The sequence below is a fragment of the Polypterus senegalus genome, chromosome 3 (genome assembly GCF_016835505.1).
Source record: "Polypterus senegalus isolate Bchr_013 chromosome 3, ASM1683550v1, whole genome shotgun sequence".
Taxonomy (NCBI): Eukaryota; Metazoa; Chordata; class Cladistia; order Polypteriformes; family Polypteridae; genus Polypterus; species Polypterus senegalus.
Genome location: NC_053156.1, coordinates 62,083,213 through 62,107,110, shown reverse-complemented (window position 1 = coordinate 62,107,110; position 23,898 = coordinate 62,083,213). Strand labels below are relative to the sequence as shown.

General features: G+C 40.4%; 1 protein-coding gene across 1 annotated transcript in view; it reads right to left on the bottom strand.

The window, feature by feature from the left end:
• Positions 1–18,207: 18,207 nt before the first annotated feature.
• Positions 18,208–23,898, bottom strand: part of LOC120525195 (rho-related GTP-binding protein RhoA-D) — a 52,080-nt gene continuing 46,389 nt past the window's right edge. The window contains exon 5 of the mRNA XM_039747302.1: positions 18,208–21,702. Coding sequence (XP_039603236.1) covers positions 21,529–21,702 — 174 coding nt within the window. The 3' untranslated portion in view covers positions 18,208–21,528. The remainder of the gene's footprint in view (positions 21,703–23,898) is intronic.

Genomic DNA, 23,898 nt, shown 5'->3' with positions numbered 1-23,898 from the left:
GCCATGATGTGTGCGCGTACGCATTCTGAGCGTGAAGTATAAAGCGTCCCTTAAAGTGGTATAAAAGCTGTGCAGCATACAAGAAAGAGCTCAGCAGTCACAAATTCGGGAGAAAGGCTTCAGTAATATTAGAAATATTTTGATGTTTATCACAAATGTTATAACCGAGTTATAGTGTGTCATATCCATGATTAACATGTCATAGGTCAGGTGTTTTGGAAAGGTATTATGGGAACCGGAAATATAAGTGTAAAGAAGTGTGTGAAGAAGTGTGGAGAGTAAAACAATAAAAGGACGCTGTTTTGAGTAAGAACCCGTGTGTGAGCCGGTGGTTATTAAACGGAATTAGATACCTCTTAAAGTGGAATACAGGAGGAATACAACATTGGCGACGAGGAGAACTTTAATTTTACTACTTGGATTAATTAGTCAATTAGTATGGAGAAATCCGGAATCCAGAACTTCGCATGCTACACGGATCCAGCCACGCTAGGTTCGAGATGGAAAAGATGGCTAATGTCGTTTGAGCTATATGCGGACGGTAAAGGGCTCATAATAAACGAAGATGCAACCGGTGTTACGAAGCAAAGGAGACGCGCGCTACTACTACATATGGCCGGAGCGGACGTGCAGGATATCTTCTCAACTTTGCCGGACACGGGTGAGCTAACAGACTACCAAAAGGCAGTCGATGCTTTGAATACATACTTTGTACCTCAAATTAATTCAGCGTTAGCGAGACACGCATTTCAAAAGCTACACCAGCAGCTGGGTGAGACGGTACAGCAGTTTGCCACACGCCTGCGGCAGGTAGTAAAAGACTGTGGTTACGGTGACGACTCAGACAATCAGATCAGGGATGCAATTTTAAGTAAAGGAACGTCTGAATATGTACGCAGAAAACTTTTGGAAGAAGGACGTAACTTAACGCTAGCTTGTGCATTAGAAATAGCGGCGCGCTGTGAGAGCATCGAGGAGCAAATGTCGACCATGTCACACACAGCAAAAGCGAGCACAGAGTCGGTCAGCCGAATTTACCAGAAAGAAAAGGGGGCAAAATGCAGAAATGAAAATGTAAAAAGAAAACAAAATAGAGACAATAAAAATGATGGAAAATGCTACAGATGTGGAAACACCGACCACATAGGGCGAGATCCGAAATGCCCAGCACGTGGACAGATATGTCACAAGTGCCATGGAAAAGACCATTATGCAAAAATGTGCCGCACAAAAGATTCAAAAACAAAACAAAATGTAAACACTGTCGATGCACATGAGGATTTTGCATTTACTATTAATGAAGGTGACATGCCAGAGAGACTTACTTTCTGTGTTGGAGGAGTGAACATAAAAATGTTGATTGACTCAGGTGCTACAAACAATGTAATGGGAGAAAACACGTGGGAAAAGCTGAAGTCAGAACATATTAAATGTCATTCTTATATCCCGAAGGCAGAAAGGAAACTTTATTCATATTCTTCCAGCCAGCCATTGTCTGTAAAAGGTGCATTCACATGTCAAATTTCAATAGGAGATAAGACTGAACAGGCTGAGTTCATTGTAATCAGAGGTAATGGTGAACCACTACTGGGGAAAGAAACAGCGATGCGCTTGGGAGTTTTGAAAATAGGTGCCAACATTTCTACAGTAACCGACATTAAACAAGCACTTCAACAGCAGTACCCTAACGTGTTCGAAGGAGTAGGAAAGCTGAAAACGAGACAGGTCCAGCTACACATTAACCCAGAGGTGAGACCTGTAGCTCAACCACTTAGACGCATACCTTTTAATCTCAGAAGGGCAGTGGAATCCAGGATAAAGGAGTTAATAGACTTAGACATCATCGAACCTGTGAACGGACCTACCCCATGGGTGAATCCTGTGGTGATCGTCCCAAAGCCAGGGAATGATGTTCGTCTTTGCTTAGATATGAGACGGGCTAACGAAGCCATAGTGAGAGAACGTTTTCCAATCCCTACTGTGGATGAGCTGCTCCAGGGCATGAATGGCTCAACCATATTCAGCAAGTTAGACCTGAAATGGGGTTACCACCAACTTGAGCTGACCCCTGAATCACGTGAAATTACCACATTTGCAGTTCATAATGGAGTGTACAGATATAAAAGACTATTATTTGGAGTATCATCTGCTAGTGAACAGTATCAGCATGAAATAGCTAATGCTCTAGCTGGAATTGAAGGTGTCGAGAATGTATCAGACGATGTAATCATACACGCACAAGACCAAGAGACACATGACAGACGACTTCATGCAGTCATGGTAAGGCTCAGAGAAACAGGATTAACGCTGAACCCAGAAAAATGTCAATTCAACATGGACAAGCTGATTTTTATGGGAATCCTATTGTCGCAGAAAGGAATTGGACCGACAAAGGAGAGAGTGCGAGCTGTAACTGAAGCACGGGAGCCAGAGAATGCGACTGAGGTGCGTAGCTTCCTTGGGCTAGTGGGTTATAGCAGCAGATTTATTCCACAATTTGCAACCATGTCAGAACCACTGAGACGCCTGACAAGGAAAGACACACCGTTCAGATTTGGGCCAGAACAGAAACAAGCTTTCAATGCTCTTAAGGCAGAATTAGCTAAAACTACAACTCTAGCTTACTTCAGCAAAGATGCCAACACAAGTGATAGTTGATGCAAGTCCGGTGGGATTAGGTGCAGTACTAGTACAAAACCAAAAAGGAATTAATGTTCCAGTGTGCTATGTAAGCCGCAGTTTAACTGACTGCGAACGCAAATATTCTCAGACAGAAAGAGAGGGCTAGGCTTAGTATGGGCCTGCGAAAGACTACATCCATATATCTATGGGAGAAAATTTGACCTAGTCACAGATCATAAGCCGTTGGAGGTAATATATGGTCCCCGATCCAAACCATGTGCACGGATTGAGCGATGGGTTCTTCGATTGCAACCATATGAATTCAAAGTGATCCACATTGCAGGGAAGAATAATATTGCTGATTGTTGTCACGACTGCTGACAAATACAGTGAAACATATTGAACACAAACATGGAGCTGAGGAATATGTACGATTTGTAGCAGTGAATGCAACTCCAAAAGCACTGACAACCAGAGAAGTGGAGGAAGCATCAGCCACTGATCCAGAATTATGTGAGGTGCGCAAGGCTATAGAGACTGGACATTTTGAAAAGTGCAAACAGTATGCGATTATTGCAAATGAACTATGCACAATTGGATATCTTGTTCTGAGAAGTACACGTATAATATTACCCCAGGTACTACGAGCACGAGCACTTGTATTAGCTCATGAAGGACATTTAGGTATCGTAGGAACAAAACAACATCTCAGATCAAAAGTATGGTGGCCGGGCATGGATAGAGCAGCCGAAAGACATTGCAAGGCCTGCCACGGTTGTCAGATAGTGGCTAAGCCTGATCCACCTGAATTACTGAGATCGACACAACTACCTGATGGACCTTGGCGGGATATCGCAGTAGATATTCTAGGACCTCTCCCGTCAAACCACTCCATTCTGGTAATAATAGACTACTTCAGTCGATACTACGAGTATGACATCTTGACTACCACTACAACAGAAAAAGTCATAGACAGCATGGAAACAATCTTTAGCAGACACGGACTACCGATTACATGCAAATCAGATAACGGACCTCAATTTAGATCAGAACAATTCAAACGTTTCTGTGATGAAAATGGAATCACGCATATAAAAACCACACCAAAATATGCTCAAGCCAATGGAGAAGTTGAACGTCAAAATGCATCACTTATGAAGAGAATTAGGATTGCTCAAGCTGAAGGATTAGACTGGAAAAGAGAATTGCGGAAATATGTGATGGTGTACAGAAGCATCATCCATGCAACAACTGGTAAAAGTCCTGCTGAATTACTTTTTAATCGAAAGATAAGAGGAAAACTGCCAGAACTTTTAGAGACGCAAGCTGATCAGGAACTATATGATCATGACTCAGAGAAAAAAGCAAAGAGCAAAATGTATGCAGATGTGCAGAGGGGCACGACAATCAGAAGTCAATGTTGGTGATACTGTACTCTTGGGACAAGACAAGACTGACAAGTTCTCAACAACATTCAGTACGACACCACATAAAATCATCAGCAAAACAGGAAACAAAGTCGTAGTAGAGTCCCCAACCGGAGCACAATATGCGAGAAATACTACTTTTGTCAAGAAATATGAATTACAAGGACAAATTCCCGAAACACTACATGAAGAGGAGGCAACACAGAGATCTACAGACACAGATGCTAATGAAGAGAGAAAAGAACAGATAACTTCGCAAACAGAAAAGGACTCTGATAAACAGAGACATGCAGAAATACTGATTAGACCACAAAGAGTTAAGCGAAAACCTAGTAGACTTTCTGACTATGTTTGTGAATGATTGACATATGATGCATAAGATTGACAAAGTCAACACTTTAATGCTATTCATGATTTTGAAAAAAAAAATAATGCTCTTTTCAATGTTTATCTGTGTAATAAGGAATTTATGTTTGGTTAAGCTGTAATGCTGATTAGTTTAATGGCTGTGCATGCAACCCAGTTTCATTCTATTTTATTATTGTTTCAAATAGAAGTCTAATGCCAAGTAAAGGGGGGATGTCATATCCATGATTAACATGTCATAGGTCAGGTGTTTTGGAAAGGTATTATGGGAACCGGAAATATAAGTGTGAAGAAGTGTGGAGAGTAAAACAATAAAAGGACGCTGTTTTGAGTAAGAACCCGTGTGTGAGCCGGTGGTTATTAAACGGAATTAGATACCTCTTAAAGTGGAATACAGGAGGAATACAACATAGTGAAGATCCACCGTCGAGTTTTCTGCGTTATTATGAATTCAAGTTTATCCACCTCCTCCCATCCGCTGTTTTGAGTTGTTCAGTGCGAGTAAAGCCTGCGGTCTAGTCCACACGTACCCGGGGATTTTTTAAAACGGGAGTTTTCCTCCCTCCATCCACATGAAAACACAAAAATCCAGTGTAAAGAGCACGAAACAGGCATAGATAAGGTGACCATCCATCCCCGTTGTCCGGGGACAGTCCCCTTTTTCGGACAACTATCCCCACTTAGAAACATGTCCCCGTTTTAAGATTTCGTCCCCGGTTTCAGCAGGTTCACTTTATTGAATGTATCTCATCACCACGATAATTTGAACTCGGCACGCGTGCGCGGTGTTTTCACGGAGGTTATGCTTTACCGCATTCTGTAACTTTGGCGAGAAATCACGTGATAAGCTTTCGCTTTGTACTCTGCAGTGTTTAGAGTCCCTACTCGTGCTCTGGCTGTGGCTGTGGCTGTGTCTACGCGTGGCTTGCTTCTGGATGCGAGAGCAGCGTGGCGGTTCTTTTCTTCCACCTGTTGCTTCTGCATTTTGGCGAAGTGATCCCTGTGATTCAACATGAGTGCTAAAAGGAAGTGTCAGTTCAGTGATGGGCTTCAGCGTGAATTTTCGTATTTGCGTCCGACCCCGGATGCTTCTGTTGTGAACTTCAAACACGGAACACGAGGGGAGTAGTCAACGCTCCTCTAGCCCCCCCATGTCCCCGGATTGGCCCAAAAATTCTAGTCACCTTAGCATTGAGAACAAAGGGAAGGTCATTTAGATTAATGTCCTTCGTCCTTTTATTTCAAAATGTGTGTTCAGCATGGAATTTCCGAAAATACCGGCGTCATGAACGCTACCCGGCCATTTCACTATGACGTCAGTCGATGAACACTTGTAATCACAGGCGGCTTGTATGTTAAGAGAAATCCTCCACTTTTTCGTTCAAATAATCCATGGAATTTGTGGATGGCAGCTTTATTTCTAGATGAGTCCCATCCACATCACTCACACACTGAGGGAGTTCCATGGGCTCGGTGAAAGGCTGCTACAACGTCCTCCACTTTGGGCTCGGTGACAAGTAAATGTTTATACACAGGGCCCATGTGGACTGTAATTGCATTACACACTTGCCTTTCTATTTTAGAGACCACCTGTCTTGACAACCCAAAGGCGTTTGCCGTCTTGCGTAGTCTCCCCTCGTCTGCTAATAGTGTGCAGGCCACTTTTTTGAGAACACTGACAGGCGATCTCATTGCAGTGGTCTTTCCATTGATGTGCGGGTGAAGCAGCTCGCTCAAAATACGACGAAAACTCTCATGCCATTCTTCAGCAACAACTGTCGTAAACGTCCGAACATAGCCCTGGGAAGTGTGTGTCGAGAGGGAGGGAAGATGGGCTGTGGCCACCCATTCAGATTACGTGGGGTCTGCCTGTCATCGTGTTAAGAAGCCAAGTGCACAAAGAAGTGCGCAGACACAGGCCACTGAGCTTGCTGACGAGTTTAGAGGGGAGTATTGCGTTCAATGCAGAGCTATAGTCTATAACGGGGTGCCCACACTATTTTCGGCTTGCGAGCTACTTTTAAAAAATGACCAGGTCGAAATGATCGAAATGATCTACCTACATGAAAATTATATATATATATATATATGTGTGTGTGTGTGTGTGTGGTGGGCTGGCCTTGCATAACTGAATAACGTTTACAGCACAATAACAATTCAATACATTTATGGTCACTAGGGTATTTGGGTTTAATAATCGTCACGTGGGAAAAGGCTGATTCGCATACATAAGTAGGCTTCGAATAATGCAGTCAAGGAGCTTTTGAATTCAGCCAAGTGAAAAATGACGGCTGTCCGATTAACTGTGATTTGAGTTCCCTTTCCTTTCTCTTTCTCAGATCGCTTTTCGGCAGGACGTCAGTTTCGTAGTTTTTATGAACAGTTCCAAAGTGCCTTTCCACATTTTCCTTCTTTGGAATAGATTGACAGATCAGACAAACGCACTTCGATTGTGACATTGTGAGAAAAAAAGTCCTCTTCCAATTCCACATCCAGCCCATACCCTCCCCAAACATTTTTTTTAAATCCCTTCTTTATTCGATATAAATTGGAAGGCTAACTAGAGTTTTACAGTAGCTCGCACGTTTCATCATGCGTGCGGGATGACCAGCGTGTTAGAAGAGAAGAGATCTCAGACTGGCCGCCCTGTATGTCAATCAAGTGGCAAATGCCATAGGGAGGATATATGATAGACTAACGTTTAAAAAAATGTTTTTTGAATGCAACGCAATCTACCTGCACTACCTTTGCGATCGACACATTGGGCACCCCTGGTCTAAAAATAGCATTTGCACATAATTCCCTCTCTTAATTCTCTCTCTTTATATATATTTTTCATACAGTGCCATGAAAAATTATTCACTCTACTTGAAAGTCATCACACTGTTCTGCATGACAAACGATGTGTCCACATATTTACCCTTTTAGTATTTTTAATGTGAACTCTTGTGCTGTAACAATGCCTTCTCAATCAAGTCACAATAACAATACTGTACACCATTTACCTTGGAAATGAATTTTTACAGCGTAACAGCTTCATCACAAGAGTTGGCAGGAACAAGAACAGACAGAGAATCATGGGACAACATGGACTTGGGGGACTCTCTGAAAATGGTAAACCACCTCACTGGTCTATGTGAAGAAAACGGCCGAGTCATTGGTGGTACAATTTTTGCACACAAGACCACCCACACTGACTTGGACATCACCCAATGGAAGAACTCAGAACCAAATTAACCATGCATTATGTTTTTGTTTTTTGCTGTCCTCCCGGCCATCTGACCTTACTTTGTTTTGCCATTACTTATTCTTTAATATTATTGCCCAATCTTAACTGTTTTTAATTGTCTTGTAATGTTTTCTTTTTAAGCTACATTGTTGTATTAAAATGTTACTAAAATAAATGTTGCTGTTATCATTAATAGCAAGTGGAAGTGCTCCCTACAAGACATACGTGTGATGCAAATTGCTGACATTGGCAGCGACCACAATCCACTACTCTAAAATTGAAGAAGCCGAGAATCAGGGAGACGAGAAACCTTTGCATTGATGCTGCTAAGCTGAAGGCCCCATTAATTAAGAAAGACTGAGGAACCAATTTAGAATCCTTCAAGATGAAGCAGCGTTGACCATCTACAGCTTTAATAAAGCCATGAGTGAAGCAGCAAAAGAGACGATAGGCTACAGATAGAAGATCCATTCAGACGTGACATCTGCTAACTCATGGAATTCCATAGAGGAAAAGAAGCAGATAAAGAAGAAACTTCTGGATTCTAAGTCACCTATGCTGAAAGAGAGGATGGTAACGCAGTATAGAGAGAATGACACTCAAGTCAAGATGGCAGCAAGAACAGATGGGCAGCAATATACAGAATGACTCGCTGAACAGGCCAAAATAACCAGCAAGCTGCAGGACATGAAGACCGTCTAGATCAGGGGTGGTGAACTCCAGGCCTGGAGTGCCGCAGTGGCTACAGGTTTTCATTCTAACCCTTTTCCTAATCAGTGACCAGTTTTCACTGCTAATTAACTTTTCCCCATCACTTTAATAGCCTTGTTAGAAGAGTTCAGCCCTCTGAATTGATTCCTTTCTTCATTAAATGACAGCCAAGCAGAACTGAGATATGAAACGAGCTAACAGATGACCAGCTAAACTGGGGCTTCAAACTCCAACCAATTAGACTCCAATTACTTTCTTAATGAGAAGACAATTCTCGCTGTTAATTAAACCAGTTATTTAACTCCATGGTTTGTTGCTGCTCTCATTCTGCCACAGCACACATTTCCAAAACTCTTAATTTTCATGTTTTTTTCTCAGAGATGCTGTCAAAATGTTTTGGAGAGCTGAGAGATCAACCTTACCAAGACCATCACCTTTCTTTATTTTCAGATATTGTTTGATGGGCACAGGGGAGCTGGTCATGTGGTGGCTTGTTTTGTGTCTCATTATTGTTTGGCGACTAATTAAGGAAAAAGAAACAAATATGGGGCCTGAATCAAGTTAATTAAAAGAAGTAATCAGAAACAAAAACTGGTCACTAATTAAGAATGAAAACCTACAGCCACTTCAGCACTCTGGGCCTGGAGTTCGCCACCCCTGGTCTATATGATTACCAAGAAACATGAAAATCGTGAACATCTCACTGGTCCATGTGAAGAATATGACAAACTTTGCACACAAGACCATACGTACACTGACTTGGACGTCACCCAATGGTGGGTGACAGAGGACAGATCCAGGACCTCCCAGTGATGGCTGAGGATGGGACACCCATTGCAGAAGAGAACACCAAAGTAGAGAGATGGAGACCACACTTCCAGAGGCTCCTGAACTGATTAGATCCACCAGTGCTTTCTAAAATCACTCAGGCAGAAGAGGAACTGGATAGCAACATGGGAGACGTCATGGTAAGAGAAGTGAGCGAAGCCATTCACAAACTTAGGAAAGGAATGGCAAGGCTCCAGGAGAGGATGGCATGTGCCCTGCCCTGATGCTGATGGCAGAAAAACAAGAGACACTAAAATTTCTAACAGCACATCCTTCAAGGCATCTGGGAAAAGGAGAGAGCCCCAGACAAATGGAGAACTGGCATTGTCATAAAGCTGCCAAAGATGGGAGACCTAGGGGTTTGTAACAACTGGAGAGGCATAACCCATCTTACTAGCAAAGTCTTCAGCCATTTTACTCTTTAGTGCATCATGACAGCAGCAGACACTACTCTGCACCAGGAACAAGCTGGTTTCTGGAAGGAGAGAGCCTGCATTGTTCATATCTTCAGCCTTCACCAGATCCTCAAGTGGACCCATGAATGGAGTAGTCCCCTCTACATGGTTTTCATCATCTTTGAGAAAGTTTTTGACAGCCAACATTGTGCATTGCTTAGGAAATTCCTATGACACTATGGTATCCCTTTGCCACTGGTCAACATCATCCAGTCCCACCATGAGAACTTTGAACTCAAAGTCATCTGCAACAATAAACTAACAGTTTCATTCAGTGTGAACACCAATCCTTTTCTCCTTGGCTATCAATTGGCTTATGCAGAAGGTTACCCAAGGAAAGAGACAGGGCATCCAATGGACCCTACGTTCTATGCTAGAGGTCCTAGACTATGTTGACAACCTGGAGCTACTATCAGATGGACAAGACATCCAACAGAAGATGGAGGATCTCGGTGAGACAGCCAGCATCATTGGACTCAAGGTAAACAACAAGAAGACACAGGTCCCAAGGAAAAACACCAAACCTACCCCTTCTAGTCAAACAGCAGGCCACTAGAGGATGCAGAAGAATTTGTCTACCTGGACAATAAGGTGACAACAGACTGTGACTGCAACCAAGAAATTAATGCCAGAATCAGCAGAGGCCACCAAACCTTCAGATTGTCCAAGCCTATTTGGAGATCTACTGGACCCAGCGTCCTCAAAAAGTTCAGGATATTCAAGAACACCACCTTAAGTATTCTTTTCTATGGTTTGTACTGGAAAACCATTACCACCATCAAGCAGAAGCTGAAAGTGTTCCATACCAAACGTCTGTGGCGTATCCTGAAAATCCATTGCTTGAATACCACCTTGAACAAACAACTGTGAAACAAGACAGGGGCAGGTCCCTTGGCAGAAGCAACCCAGAAGTGTCAAAGGAGACGGCTGGGACATCTATGTCAGATGGCTTCCAGCTTATTACCAAAAATAGCTTTTCAATGGACACCCGAGAGAAAAAGAAACAGTACGACCAAAAGAGACTTGGCGCAGGATGATAGAAAAACAACTGAGGAGCAAAGGACAAACTCTCAAAACAGCCCCAAAGCAGCATCAGCAGACAGAGTCCCGTGGAAGACTCTTCATCCCCTCAAGCTCCGGACAGCACAAAGAAGACTGAGAGAGAAAGTCGCATTACTGGTGGTAAACTTCTGTCAGGCAGTGTCACTCTCACTTAAGGGTCCTCATTGACGCTGTCGAGTGCAGCCATCTTAGCCAGCTAAAGAGCTCCCCCTGTCTAGCATTCAATCAGGGTGTCATCTTTTTATTTCAAAATTGTCACTGTTGCCCTTCTTGCTACAAATGACTTGATGAGAGGAGGAAGAGAAATGAAAGAGAGAACTTGACAGAGGAACTACACCCTAGAATTGTGCATCCTGCCATTGGGAAAGCCTCCTGTCTGGTTGCAAGTGGTCTTTCATTGGACCTGCTCATCACATGACTGCTGCCTGATGAATTTCATATGGCAAAAGAAACGGAGGAGAAGGCATAGAAATGGAGGGGGTCACCGTGCAGGCAATAGGGAGGGGCAGGGGCTGAGCACCCAGAAAATCATGGCGCTGCTCGTTAATAAAATCCCAAAAAGTGTGCAGGACAAGAACGACATTAAACAACTGCAGCTCTTTAAAAAGCTGACTTCCACAAACTAAAAAAGTCTCTTCTCAGAGTCAGTGTGCTAACTTTTACCGTCTTCCTCCATGTTATCAGTTCCCCTCATGCTACACCAGCGAGGCTCAAGCTCTACTCGGAGACCCTTTTTGGTGCAGGTTTATATCTCAACACATTTCATAATCAGTGGTTCACTCCTCTGGTTGATAGAATACAAAATGTTACAAATACTGAAATAACCACATTTTAATTAAGATTAGAATTCAATTAAAACAAAAACTGCAGGGGTCCCTTAGGACCAATTCAATTAGACTGTCAGGTAGTTTACAAGTGTGCTGCCACTAGATGGCACCAGAGACAGAGGTTTTCATTGCAGGAAGAGGCCTGCTGCTTCATGTTTAATGAAATAACACTTCTGCACACAAGTTCATTTATAAAGGTTTAAAAATGTTAAGATTTCAAGTGCAGGGTCACATAACATAGCCAATAAATTAGAAGATGATTGCAGGTGATCCGTACTCTGAATGTCCACTTGGTTAGGGTCTCCTGCCTTTCTGTGTAACTTGGCACCACCTAAGATTGCCAGTCTTTTGCTTTGACTCACCAACTGACCTGGAGTGAATCACTTTACCAGTCTGTATTCTAATTGTTAAAAAGATCCGTAAAACTAGTTGTGATGTGTCCCAATCTCGTAACTAACTTCTGGCAAAGTACAATAAATAACAACAGCAATAGACTCATGTGTTAGTGTGAATAGCACATCTCTAATCTACAGTGCATCTGGAAAGTATTCACAGCACATCACTTTTTCCACATTTTGTTATGTTACAGCCTTATTCCAAAATGGATTAAATTCATTTTTTTCCTCAGAATTCTACACACAACACCCCATAATGACACCTTTAAAAAGTTTACTTGAGGTTTTTCCAAATTTATTAAAAATAAAAAAAAACTGAGAAATCACATGTACATAAGTATTCACAGCCTTTGCTCAATACTTTGTCGATGCACCTTTGGCAGCAATTCCAGCCTCAAGTCTTTTTGAATATGATGCCACAAGCTTGGCACACCTATCCTTGGCCAGTTTCGCCCATTCCTCTTTGCAGCACCTCTCAAGCTCCATCAGGTTGGATGGGAAGCGTCGGTGCACAACCATTTTAAGATCTCTCCAGAGATGTTCAATTGGATTCAAGTCTGGGCTCTGGTTGGGCCACTCAAAGTCATTCACAGAGTTGTCCTGAAGCCACTCCTTTGATATCTTGGCTGTGTGCTTAGTGTCGTTGTCCTGCTGAAAGATGAACCGTCGCCCCAGTCTGAGGTCAAGAGCTCTGGAGCAGGTTTTCATCCAGGATGTCTCTGTACATTGCTGCAGTCATCTTTCCCTTTATCCTGACTAGTCTCCCAGTTCCTGCCGCTGAAAAACATCCCCACAGCATGATGCTGCCACCACCATGCTTCACTGTAGGGATGGTATTGGCCTGGTGATGAGTGGTTCCTGGTTTCCTCCAAACGTGACGTCTGGCATTCACACCAAAGAGTTCAATCTTTGTCTCATCAGACCAAAGAATTTTGTTTCTCAGGGTCTGAGAGTCCTTCAGGTGCCTTTCGGCAAACTCCAGTTGTGCTGCCATGTGCCTTTTACTAAGAAGTGGCTTCCATCTGGCCACTCTACCATACAGGCCTGATTGGTGGATTGCTACAGAGATGGTTGTCCTTCTGGAAGGTTCTCCTCTCTCCACAGAGGACTTCTGTAGCTCGGACAGAGTGACCATCAGGTTCTTGGTCACCTCCCTGACTAAGGACCTTCTTCCCCAGATCGCTCAGTTTAAATGGCTGGCCAGCTCTAGGAAGAGTCCTGGTGGTTTCGAACTTCTTCCACTTATGGATGATGGAGGCCACTATGCTCATTGGGACCTTCAAAAGCAGCAGAAATTTTTCTGTAACCTTCCCCAGATTTGTGCCTCGAGATAATCCTGTCTCGGAGGTCTACAGACAATTCCTTTGACTTCATGCTTGGTTTGTGCTCTGACATGAACTGTCAGCTGTGGGACCTTACATAGACAGGTGTGTGCCTTTCCAAATCATGTCCAATCAACCGAATTTACTACAGGTGGACTCCAATTAAGCTGCAGAAACATCTCAAGGATGATCAGGGGAAACAGGATGCACCTGAGCTCAATTTGGAGCTTCATGGCAAACGCTGTGAATACTTATGTACATGTGCTTTCTCAATTTTTTATTTTTAATAAATTTGCAAAAACCTCAAGTAAACTTTTTTCACGTTGTCATTATGGGGTGTTGTGTGTAGAATTCTGAGGAAAAAAATGAATTTAATCCATTTTGGAATAAGGCTGTAACATAACAAAATGTGGAAAAAGTGATGTGCTGTGAATACTTTCCGGATGCACTGTGTACAGTAAAGTCGAGTGTGTGTTTTTATCCAGTAGGACACGCCATACCATTGAACCTCTCTGCCAAAATGTTGTCCAGATTCCCCATTTATATATAGTTTAATTCTAAAATTTCCTGCTGGGAAGTTTATTTAGTGACTATACCTGTATTTATTACAGAGCCACGCATAAAATTTTGAGCTGGTATGCAAAAACAATCCTTCAGCCTGCTCATGGCTCCTATACTGACCCGTACTTGTGATTTAGACACGATGAAGTACAGCATGGCATAGACATGCATTACTGCTGGTCAATGGCTTCGGCACCACTTATAAGCTCATCCTGGACTTGCGTGCTGGCTGATAAATGACAATTCTAAAGCTCTTGACCATTTTTCTCAATATTGCTGCAATGCACAAATAAGTAGTTAATTACTGAATCCAAATGAAAGCTAGTGCTGGCAGTTTTCATGACAATGGATACCTTTAACCTCATACGATGCAAACTGCCCAGATGGCTTACACATTTTCACTTAAAAAGCGTTCCCTTTCGGCCATGTCTAGGGGGCACTGCTACTTATTATTTTTTTTTAAATTCTGAGTGTTGTACAAGCTGCCTAGAAAATACAAACGGGGCTGCTGCTTTACCTGTGTTAGTTCTTCATTTCAAGTTGTACTTTAGGTGACTAACGTAAAAGGTGAGCGAGCTCTAACTGTCCAAGTGCAGGTTTTTAACAATCGTGAGCCATTTGGCGACAGGTGCGCTTCAGGGTTTCATGCCACTTGTATGAGATTGTAGAATAAAGATGCTAACCGCATATATCGGATTTCCTGACCGCCAATTGGGTAAGTTAAGATCACAAGGCAACTTGCAGAAATATCGATTTTTCTAATGTCATTGGGGCAATGACTGCATGCATATTGCGATAAAGGTGCCTTCACAGAACAAATTTGCTTTCATAAACAGAAAGCATTTTTATTTGATTAACACCCAACTACCAGGCGATGCTCAAACGCATCTAACACACACGATCGCAAGGTGGCTTGGCTCGAAACCACACTTCATTCATTTCATCAAACAGTAGAGTGGGATGCAGACTTCGGGGTCATGCTGCGTTTGACGGTTGGCTTCTTGGTAAGTAAACCTACTTCAATAGGAGTGCAATTAAGTTTGGTACTTCAGACAACTTGAATGATCTTTCTTTCAGGGGATAGTGGGTACCCCAAAGAGAGACTGGCTCCTCAGATCACTCGCTAACCCACAAACAGCACACGAGAGGAGATGCAATGAAAGGCACACAATCGGTGATAGAACAGGCCACAGCTTCATTAAGTGTACAGTTGTTAACATAAAAACAATTTAGGGTGAATTCTTTAAAACTCACTTGGAGTCCTCCACAGATTTTATACTAACAAACTATACATTTGGCATATCATTTAAGACATCTACTTTGTGTAGGGCAAAAGTAATTGTTTCCAACAGTGTTCACAGACAGATTATTCCACTTTTTATTGACGATATCACAATTCCAGTGGATCACACGCTTACATACACTTTGTGAATATTTGGTAGCATTGCCTTTAAATTGTTTAAGTTGAGCTAAACGTTTCAGGTAGCCTTCCACAAAGTTTCGTACAATAAGTTGCTTGAATTTTGGCCCATTCCTCCAGACAGAACTTTTGTAACTGGGACAGGTGCATAGGCCTCCTTGCTGGCACATGCCTTTTCAGTTCTAACCATACATTTTCAGTTGGACTTCGGTCAGGGCTTTATGATGGCCACTCCAATACCTTAAACCATTTTGCCACAATCTTTGAGGTATGCTTGATTTCATTGTTGATTTGTGACTGAGCTTCAACTTCCTTACTGATCTCTTGGAGATGTTGCTGCCGTATATCTACATAATTTTCCTTCTTCATGATGCCATCTGTTTTGTGAAGTGCACCAGACCCTCCTACAGCAATGCACGCCAACAACATTATGCACCCACCTCCATGCTTGAAGATTGGGATGGTGTTCTTTGGCTTGCAAGCTTCACCCTTTTACCAACAAACATAACAATGGTCATTATCACCAAACACTTTAACCTTGGATTCATCAGACCAGAGGACCTTTCTCCAGTAAGCAAGATCTTTGTCCCCATTTGTCACTGCAAACTGCGTTCCATCTTTCTTATAGCAGCTTTGGAGCAGTAGCTTCTTCCTTGTTGAGCAGCCTTTCAGGTTATGCGGATATTAAGACTTGTTTTACTGTGGCTACAGTACTTGTCAACCTTGTTTCTTGCAGCATATTCATGGTGTCATTTGCGGTTGTTCTAGGATTGATTTGCACGTTCTTCTTTAGGAGACGGAATACATCTCATTCAAGAGTAGTATGACGCCTGTGTGGTCCCATGGGGTTTAGACTTGTGTGTTATTGTCTGTACACATAAATGTGGAATCTTCAAGCATTTGGAAACTGTTCCCAACGATTAACCAGATTTGTGGAGGTTGACATTTTTCTTCCTGAGGTTTTGGTTGATTTTTGATTCTTTCACTACATCAAGCAGCGTTTGATGGTAGGCCTTAACTAACATACATCCACATGTTAACTCCAATTAGGTTAACTGGCTATCCGAAGCTAACTGTTGAATTGCCTAAAGGCTTGCCATAATTTTCTGGAATGTTCCAAATTGTTTAAAAGAACAGTTAAAATGTACATAGACTTGCAACCCACTGGAATTGTGATATAGTCAATAAAAAAAGAAATAATCTGTCTACTACTGTTGGAAAAAGATTACTTTTGCCTTGCACAGTGTAGATGTGTTAAATGCTATGCCAAATTTATAGTTTATTAGTATAAAATCTGTGGCAGGGTTATGAGTTTTAAAGAATTCTGTTTCAATTTCTGACTTCAACCATAGGTAGCTGTGTTTGGACTCATTGAGCGGCACACTGCTGTATAACTCCAGTAAGTTTTGCCACAGCACGATGGCTTGCGAGTATGGCACAACACAGTGCAGAAAGGTGGACTCTCTCTGCCACGTGAGACGGGCCAAGATGAGCAAATAGATGACCCTGATCCCATCTCTCAGGACATCCCTGCAATGTCAATTCTAAGATATTTGCATGTTATAAATAAAATGCAGTGAGAATAAACTACTGGATGTATTTAACATTTACTTGGATGAAGTATTTTACGTATAGGGATGCTGTTAATATCTCACAACCCTTGGCTGACAGCCTGCCTCAGATTGACACAAGGCATGAATAACCTGAATCAATTCTTGGTGCATCTACAGCACGTCATCACTCAGAACACGGCGTGTCAGGCTCCCTGAACTGGCGGACAGCAGGTGCTCTTGCTCTCTCCACTTGGCAAATTACAATCTGCAGAACGGTAAAATAAACATACAAACACATTGATCACGTGTGTTCATTAACAACTTGCACAATCATACTGTTTCATTTTATATAATTTTTGTAATTGTCTATAGAATTGTGATATTGAATGCTGCAAAACAGAATGTGCTCTCCCCTGTCATCTTGACACCTGAATCCTTGTCACAGTCTGACAGAAAGCCACTGATGGCCGTTTCACTTATGACAACTGCAACTTGCAAGCCAAAGGAGCGGAGGTCGGCTGTATCGGTACCTCTGCCAGTAGCATGCGCAGTATGGCTGTATTCTGCAATTCTCCTTTTCACTCCAACCTTTATAACTGACCATTTTTTCTTCACTTTGGCAACTGAGTCATTTGCTCCCACGCTTGATTTTTTCCCCCCATTTCTTTGCGACTCCTACAGAGCGACCAAGAAACACTGTTTGTTGCGATTCTCCACTTCAATCAATACTATAATTCAAATTTGCATTCACTGAAGTCTGTTTCTACCTGGTTTCCTTTTTTCTTCCATGGTTAGTAGTACAGATGTCATTCAGGAACACAGGCAAAGTTATATGGTGAGTAGGTCATGCATATCCAAAAACGTTTGGTTTTTTTTTTTTTTGCTATATATGGTTAGTGATAGGCAGTGGCAACAAGCACATTGGCACAGTTTTAAGTTGATTTGAGATTTATAAATGAATTTACCGTGGATCCTTTTCCCTTTCTTGCATAAACAAAATTTTACTATGGAACCTAAGCAAAGTTTTATAAACGAGGCCCCAGGTTTGGCTTTAGCTTAAGACTGTTGCTGCTTTATTACTATGGATCTCTCTGATCCAAAGATACAGGCATTACTAGAGAACAAAAATCTTTTCAAGAAGTCCGGTGAATAATCTGAAGTGGTACAAAGGCACAGTAAATTATAATCTGTATAAGGTTAAACAAAACAAAATTATACCTAAGGGCCTTTTTCAGGTAAAATGTAATGGGTTAACAACTTGGGGGGACCTCTGACAGGAACAATTCTGGCAGACCCAAAGCCACAACAAAACACAGAAGTTTGACAGTCTATATCTTGCATGAAAGACATTTCACAGACCAACAAGCTTTAAGCATAGCTTTCTCACATAAACTCCTTTTTCCTTTCCCCAGTTTTTTTTTTTTTTTTAAATTGTGCATGAATACAACATACCACAAAAAGTGTGTAAAACCTAAGTGTGAACTGGCACCATGAACTTTGCAGCAACATACAGTCGGCCTTGGCTCTTTCAAAAAATGTATCATTTTAAAAAACGTATTGTAATCAGTTCAGATGTATTATCATGTGTACAAAGTACAATGGAACTCTACTTGCATGCCTAAATAACATAACATGCTGCCACTCTCGTTCCATAGGCTGCGTGAAATAAGAACACTTAATGTAAATTGGTGAAAAGTTGTCTCTTCGATAGTCAACCAATCCTGTAGTTCATGATTTGATTGAGAATTGGATTATAATGCTGTTCATACATTTGGAGCCAATAGCATAAAGCACACAACTGTGTTCCACATGGAGAAGTGAAAATGGCACAGAGTAGACAGGCAAGCCACAGGTGAAGAACACACTGCTGAAAGGTGCACACATTTTTACAGAGATGGCAGACCTGAACGTATGAAAATGCAACAATAAATTGTTTTATTTGACACAGATGAGTTTTCAAAATTGCAACAAGGCTGAAAGGCAGAACAAAAAAAAATTGAGCACACAAAGGAAAAATGAGTTTTGAATCCCATACAATTGCAATGGCTTGACAGGAGAAAACTCCAATCAGATATTTTCAAAGCATACTGACAACTTTACCAATATTAGACACTTGCCACACTTCTGTACAGTACATTTTTTGTTACCGCAGCTGAACAAAGCCTTTGGGTGGAACAGAACTAAACAGACAAAAAGGACAAAATATGCAGCCTTAAACTATGGCAAAGCTTACACTCACACTTGTTAAAACTATAGGAAGCATGACCATGTCACAGGATAAATCTCATGTTATTATGTCATCAGCTACCTTAAGAGCCAGTTAAGTGCATGTACAATTATTCAAATGTTGAAATTATGCACAGTTCTCCTCACAAAGATCAAAAGATTCCAACTGTTTGGAATAATTTTATACTGATTACTTTGTTTACTCTGTCTGTGCAAGTTAAGAGTAGTTGGATGATAAATAGCTGCATTCAGTTAATAAGAAATGTTTAAATTTGCCCATTATTTATATGCCATGAAAGTTGAAACTGTATGAGAAGTCCTTCCAATTAGTTACTTTTCATGCAGTAGTTAGAAAGAAACCACTACACAGACCACTACAGACAGCCTACTGGAAAGAAGATACTACTCCATAAATTCATGCAGGACTCCATGAATTGAAAACTTTGTTTACAGTTTTTGGTTTAAGATGAAACTGTGCCTACTGCTTACCTGGTCTTAAAATGTACTCAGCTATCAGTAACTGAAACATTTAGGGGCATCAACATAAACATCACCTGGTGACAACTATTAAAAAAGAGGCAGCTCAAAACAACTGCAAAAAATACTTTTATTATCATTCCTTGTTTGATTTCTTTGAACATTCACTACAGCAAAATTCACTGAATTACAAAGCACTGACAATGGGCTTTCATAGAAATTTGCCTTTTTTTTTTTTTAAGAAAGCGTGCATACCTCTCCCTTCCAGCTTCACAGATTTAAGAATAAGATTCACAAAATTTATCAAAAGGCAGGTGCAAGTGGTCACCAGAGCCTGACCACAGATGATGTTCAATAAACATACCCACTGTTGTCACAGCACTCAAATAAGCTTTCTGGCTACAAAATGGTAAATGGAAAACAGTCTTAGCTCTTTGTAGACTACTAAAGGAAGTTAAGCAAAATAAGGTGGCAACTAACAAGCTTTTCTGTTGTTCTCAGTCCCTTACCTGCGAAGCTGCTCCATTAGGGCCTGCCCTGAGCTGCCTACAACTGTCTTTGCTTTTTCTTGCTACCAGCAGCTTTGGTGCATGGAAATCGTAATGTAAAATTAAAGTTTTTTTACATTATAAAGGTTAGGAAACAAGTGACTAACATTTTTAGACATTATTTAAAAGTATTACAATTTTTTTTTTTTAATCTGAATATTTTATTTTTTAATCAAACATCAAATCAGAATGCAAATTAGAATACGATCTTGTAAACAACTGGAAAACCAGGAAAAACTGCATTACAAGATGCACTTATGAAATCAAGAACTTGGCTAATGGTTATAATATATAAAAGCCCACCACTTTCTGAAATCAAGCTATGGAAAACAAGTCATTCTATTACACTTGGCTTAACAGATTTGGTCTTGGAGTTGTAATGAGGCAAAACCATCATATATTCATCTGACAGCAACTCGCATAAAAGGATTTATTTTGAAAATGAAAAAGAATGGCAACATTTACCAAAAAAAAAAAAACACACACACAACTTGACACACACTTCCTTCTCCTGCTTAGGAAGAGCATATCAAGTAAATGATCATAAACAAGGTAGCACACTAAGGCCTCAGATTCAGAGACCTGGCTGGTGCTCTTGATGATTTCTCATTTTCATATATTTCATTTCTGGGGTCTTTATTTACACCAACTGCTCAAGCCAGTACTTGTGTGCCTGTCAGCATTATATAGCTTAAAAATGGTAAATTTACTATCATATCTCATTGTAGTCATTATTATTGCTCTAACCAACCTCAAGAGTGCTGGTGAAATAGCCAGCCATCTCCTGAAGCAAGAGTTAAGTATCTGCTTTACAAAAAAAAATTACAACTTAAAATACTTCTATGTGCATTTTAGACAAATAAATCACTTTCTTGTAGTTGTGTTCTGTAGATATGAAAATGCTATCTCTTGTGGCCTGACAGAAAAAAAAGGAATATTCAAGTATACTTGTCTTTATATTTATATAGAAATCTAGACCATTTTTCCAACAGCCACAGCTGGTCTGCAAGCTGAGATATCTTAGACACAATCAATTTGGCCAGCTCTGGTAACCAATTCTGTTGCACCCTGATCCTCAAAACACAAGTACGGCACACTAATATGATGACATGCTGCCCCACCTTGTCAACCAGGAAACAAATGAAGACAAAAATTGGTAAGTAGTATAAGAGAAGAAAGAAAGGGACTGACAAAAATATATATATCTCCACACACAAAAAAGACCAAGGCAAACTGTAGGTCAAGGGACAGGTTCCCCAGACTAAAAATAAGACTTTTTCTTAAACTTCATTCTGTAAAGCATCTTGTCAGATGCGTAGCTGAATTCAATTAGGTTCCCCACATCTACCCATAAACAAGAATCCCACAATGTGAGCCACAGAGGTGAAATTAGCTCCTGGGCCATGAAAAATATGCATGAGAGAAAGTGGGGAGAATATACAGTACAGATGGTTGTTGGAAAAGTTACTAGATTTGTTAGCCTTCTTTGTCATTCCATTTCACAACAGCAGGCACCCATTTCTCTTTTTGCGTTTCCGCACCTGTAGGGCTGCCCGTGTTGCCATTTCAAACACTTCCCGTACCCCCTCCTTTGTCTTGGCAGAGCACTCCAGGTAGCCAAAAGCACTGATCCTGTTTGACATATCTCTCCCTTCTTCTGGCCTTACCGGTTCCTATGAAATCAACAGAAATGAAAGGTTAGAAGGACAGTCCTAAGGAATGAATTTGGTTTGAAGCAAGATATACTTTATATTTTAGCCCCACTATTTCTTTAGTACTTTTGTAAGAAAGGACAATCTGACATAAGTGATTATTTCAGTGGACCCTTTTATTTTTTAGGCTTGCATTCACATTATTAAATTCATTTTTTACTGTTGCCGTTAGCCAAAAATCCATTCTTTTCAAAATTAGGCATTTAGCAGACAACTCTGAATGTGGTTGTTTACCACAGGGCACATATTAATGCTAATTTTGGGATTTTAGAGTTCCTATTCAATTTGTATTACCATTTTTTGTACTTGGAATATATATTAAAAGACACGAGAAAACAAAAAACTTTACATAGACAGTAACCTGACAAGAATCAAACTCAATCTCCAGGGTCTATGAGGCACCAATCCGGACCCCAGGCTTATGATGCAATAATGAAACAGTGCAGTTACAAACTATAAGGTTACATTTAGAAGCTTATTGTTTGATGAATTTCTTGATCTTGTTACATGAATATAAAGATCACTTCTGTATTTTGTCTTTAAAAATAAATAAATAAATAAATAAATGGGTATAGCCAAACTGGTACAAATAATGACTTTGAAACTGACTAATCTAGTATGTTCTCCCTCATCAAAAAGTTAACTATTAATTACAAAATATATATTATATATAAAAAATGAGGACTGTGACAAAAAGCAACACACCACAGTACCTCACACCCTGATACTGATCGATTTTGCACATACCAATTTATAAAAAAAAAAAACATAAAACACACTATTGATGTCAGGTAAAGTTTCTTTTCGATAAAACTATTTTATGGACAGGGAGAAGAATTATGTCAGTATAGAATAACCATGGAATGATTACTAAAAAGAAAAAAATTAAACCTACAACACTCATCCCACTCTAATCTATCCCATTTAAAATTAGAATGATTTAAATTTTTAATGTTAAAAACAGTGTAATGACAAAATGAAATTCAGAGTAGACCTTGCACTAAAAACATCTATCAAATGAAAGGAAATATAGGCAAAAAAGAGCATAATGCTTTGTTAGTTAATTTAAAACAAATATTTCAAACTAAAATTAGACTGAAGCAGTAATAATTTAAAACATAAAATACTAAGAATTTACACCTAAACCTCAGTAATGGAGTGATCTTGAGGAAAAGTTTAGAAACTTCACAAAACTAGGCAAAATGTACTGAGGTCAAATGGGAAGTGCGAGTTCCAAGTTAGCTGCACACACCCAGGCACCACTTGAACATAAAATCATCGATAACGCAACCGGGATGAACTGGGCAAATGAGGATCCATAGCACTGCAAGAGGTGGTGAAAGTGCATGAATGCTTTTATTCAACAAATAAAAATTCAAAGTGTAGTGCTCTACAAGCCTCCAATAAAACAGTCAATAAATAAATGTTTCATAAAACCAAGTGTTCTTCTATGAGTTAAAAACCACCAATCAATCAAAAAAAAACCAACCACATGCAGGATTGTTTTTTTATTTTTTATAAAAGGTGGGTGCTAGAGTGTAATCTATGCATAGCTTGCCTTCCACTCTTTTTCTGAAGTATTAAGTGAATCCTTTCACCACCATATCCTAAGATCTTTGAAAAGAAAAGACTTTAAAATGTTTTAATATATTACTGAAATGCTGTCAGGGTCCAAGATTGATCAGTACTTCCTCTGGAATAAAAAATGATGGAAGGTGTGAAAAATTGGGTAGGTTCATTTTAGCAAAGTTACTGATTTGAAAGAAGTGGGAAAAAAATGTGATGCTGGAAAGTTAAATTTGAGGCATAATTGTTCATTAAGATGCAAAGACATTATCTATATACAATTCTCTACATAATTTTAATTGTGGACATTTTTCAAAAATACACTGTGTAGGTTTGACAGGGTAGAAAAGTGAACATTCAGAGCTGCAACAGATAAGATTCTCTGCCTTGAAGTGCTTGATAGTGGGCATTAAATTATGGATATGAAATAATAAATTCTCGAGTAACTATGATGTATTGGTGAGATGATGGAATATTCTCGAGTTTGGATTTAAGAATCTCTATGGGTCTGATAAGTTATGATCCATTACAAACTGTGGGTTTGTTTTTGCGGTATTAGATGTTATTGCCACTGTTGTTGGAGACCTATCC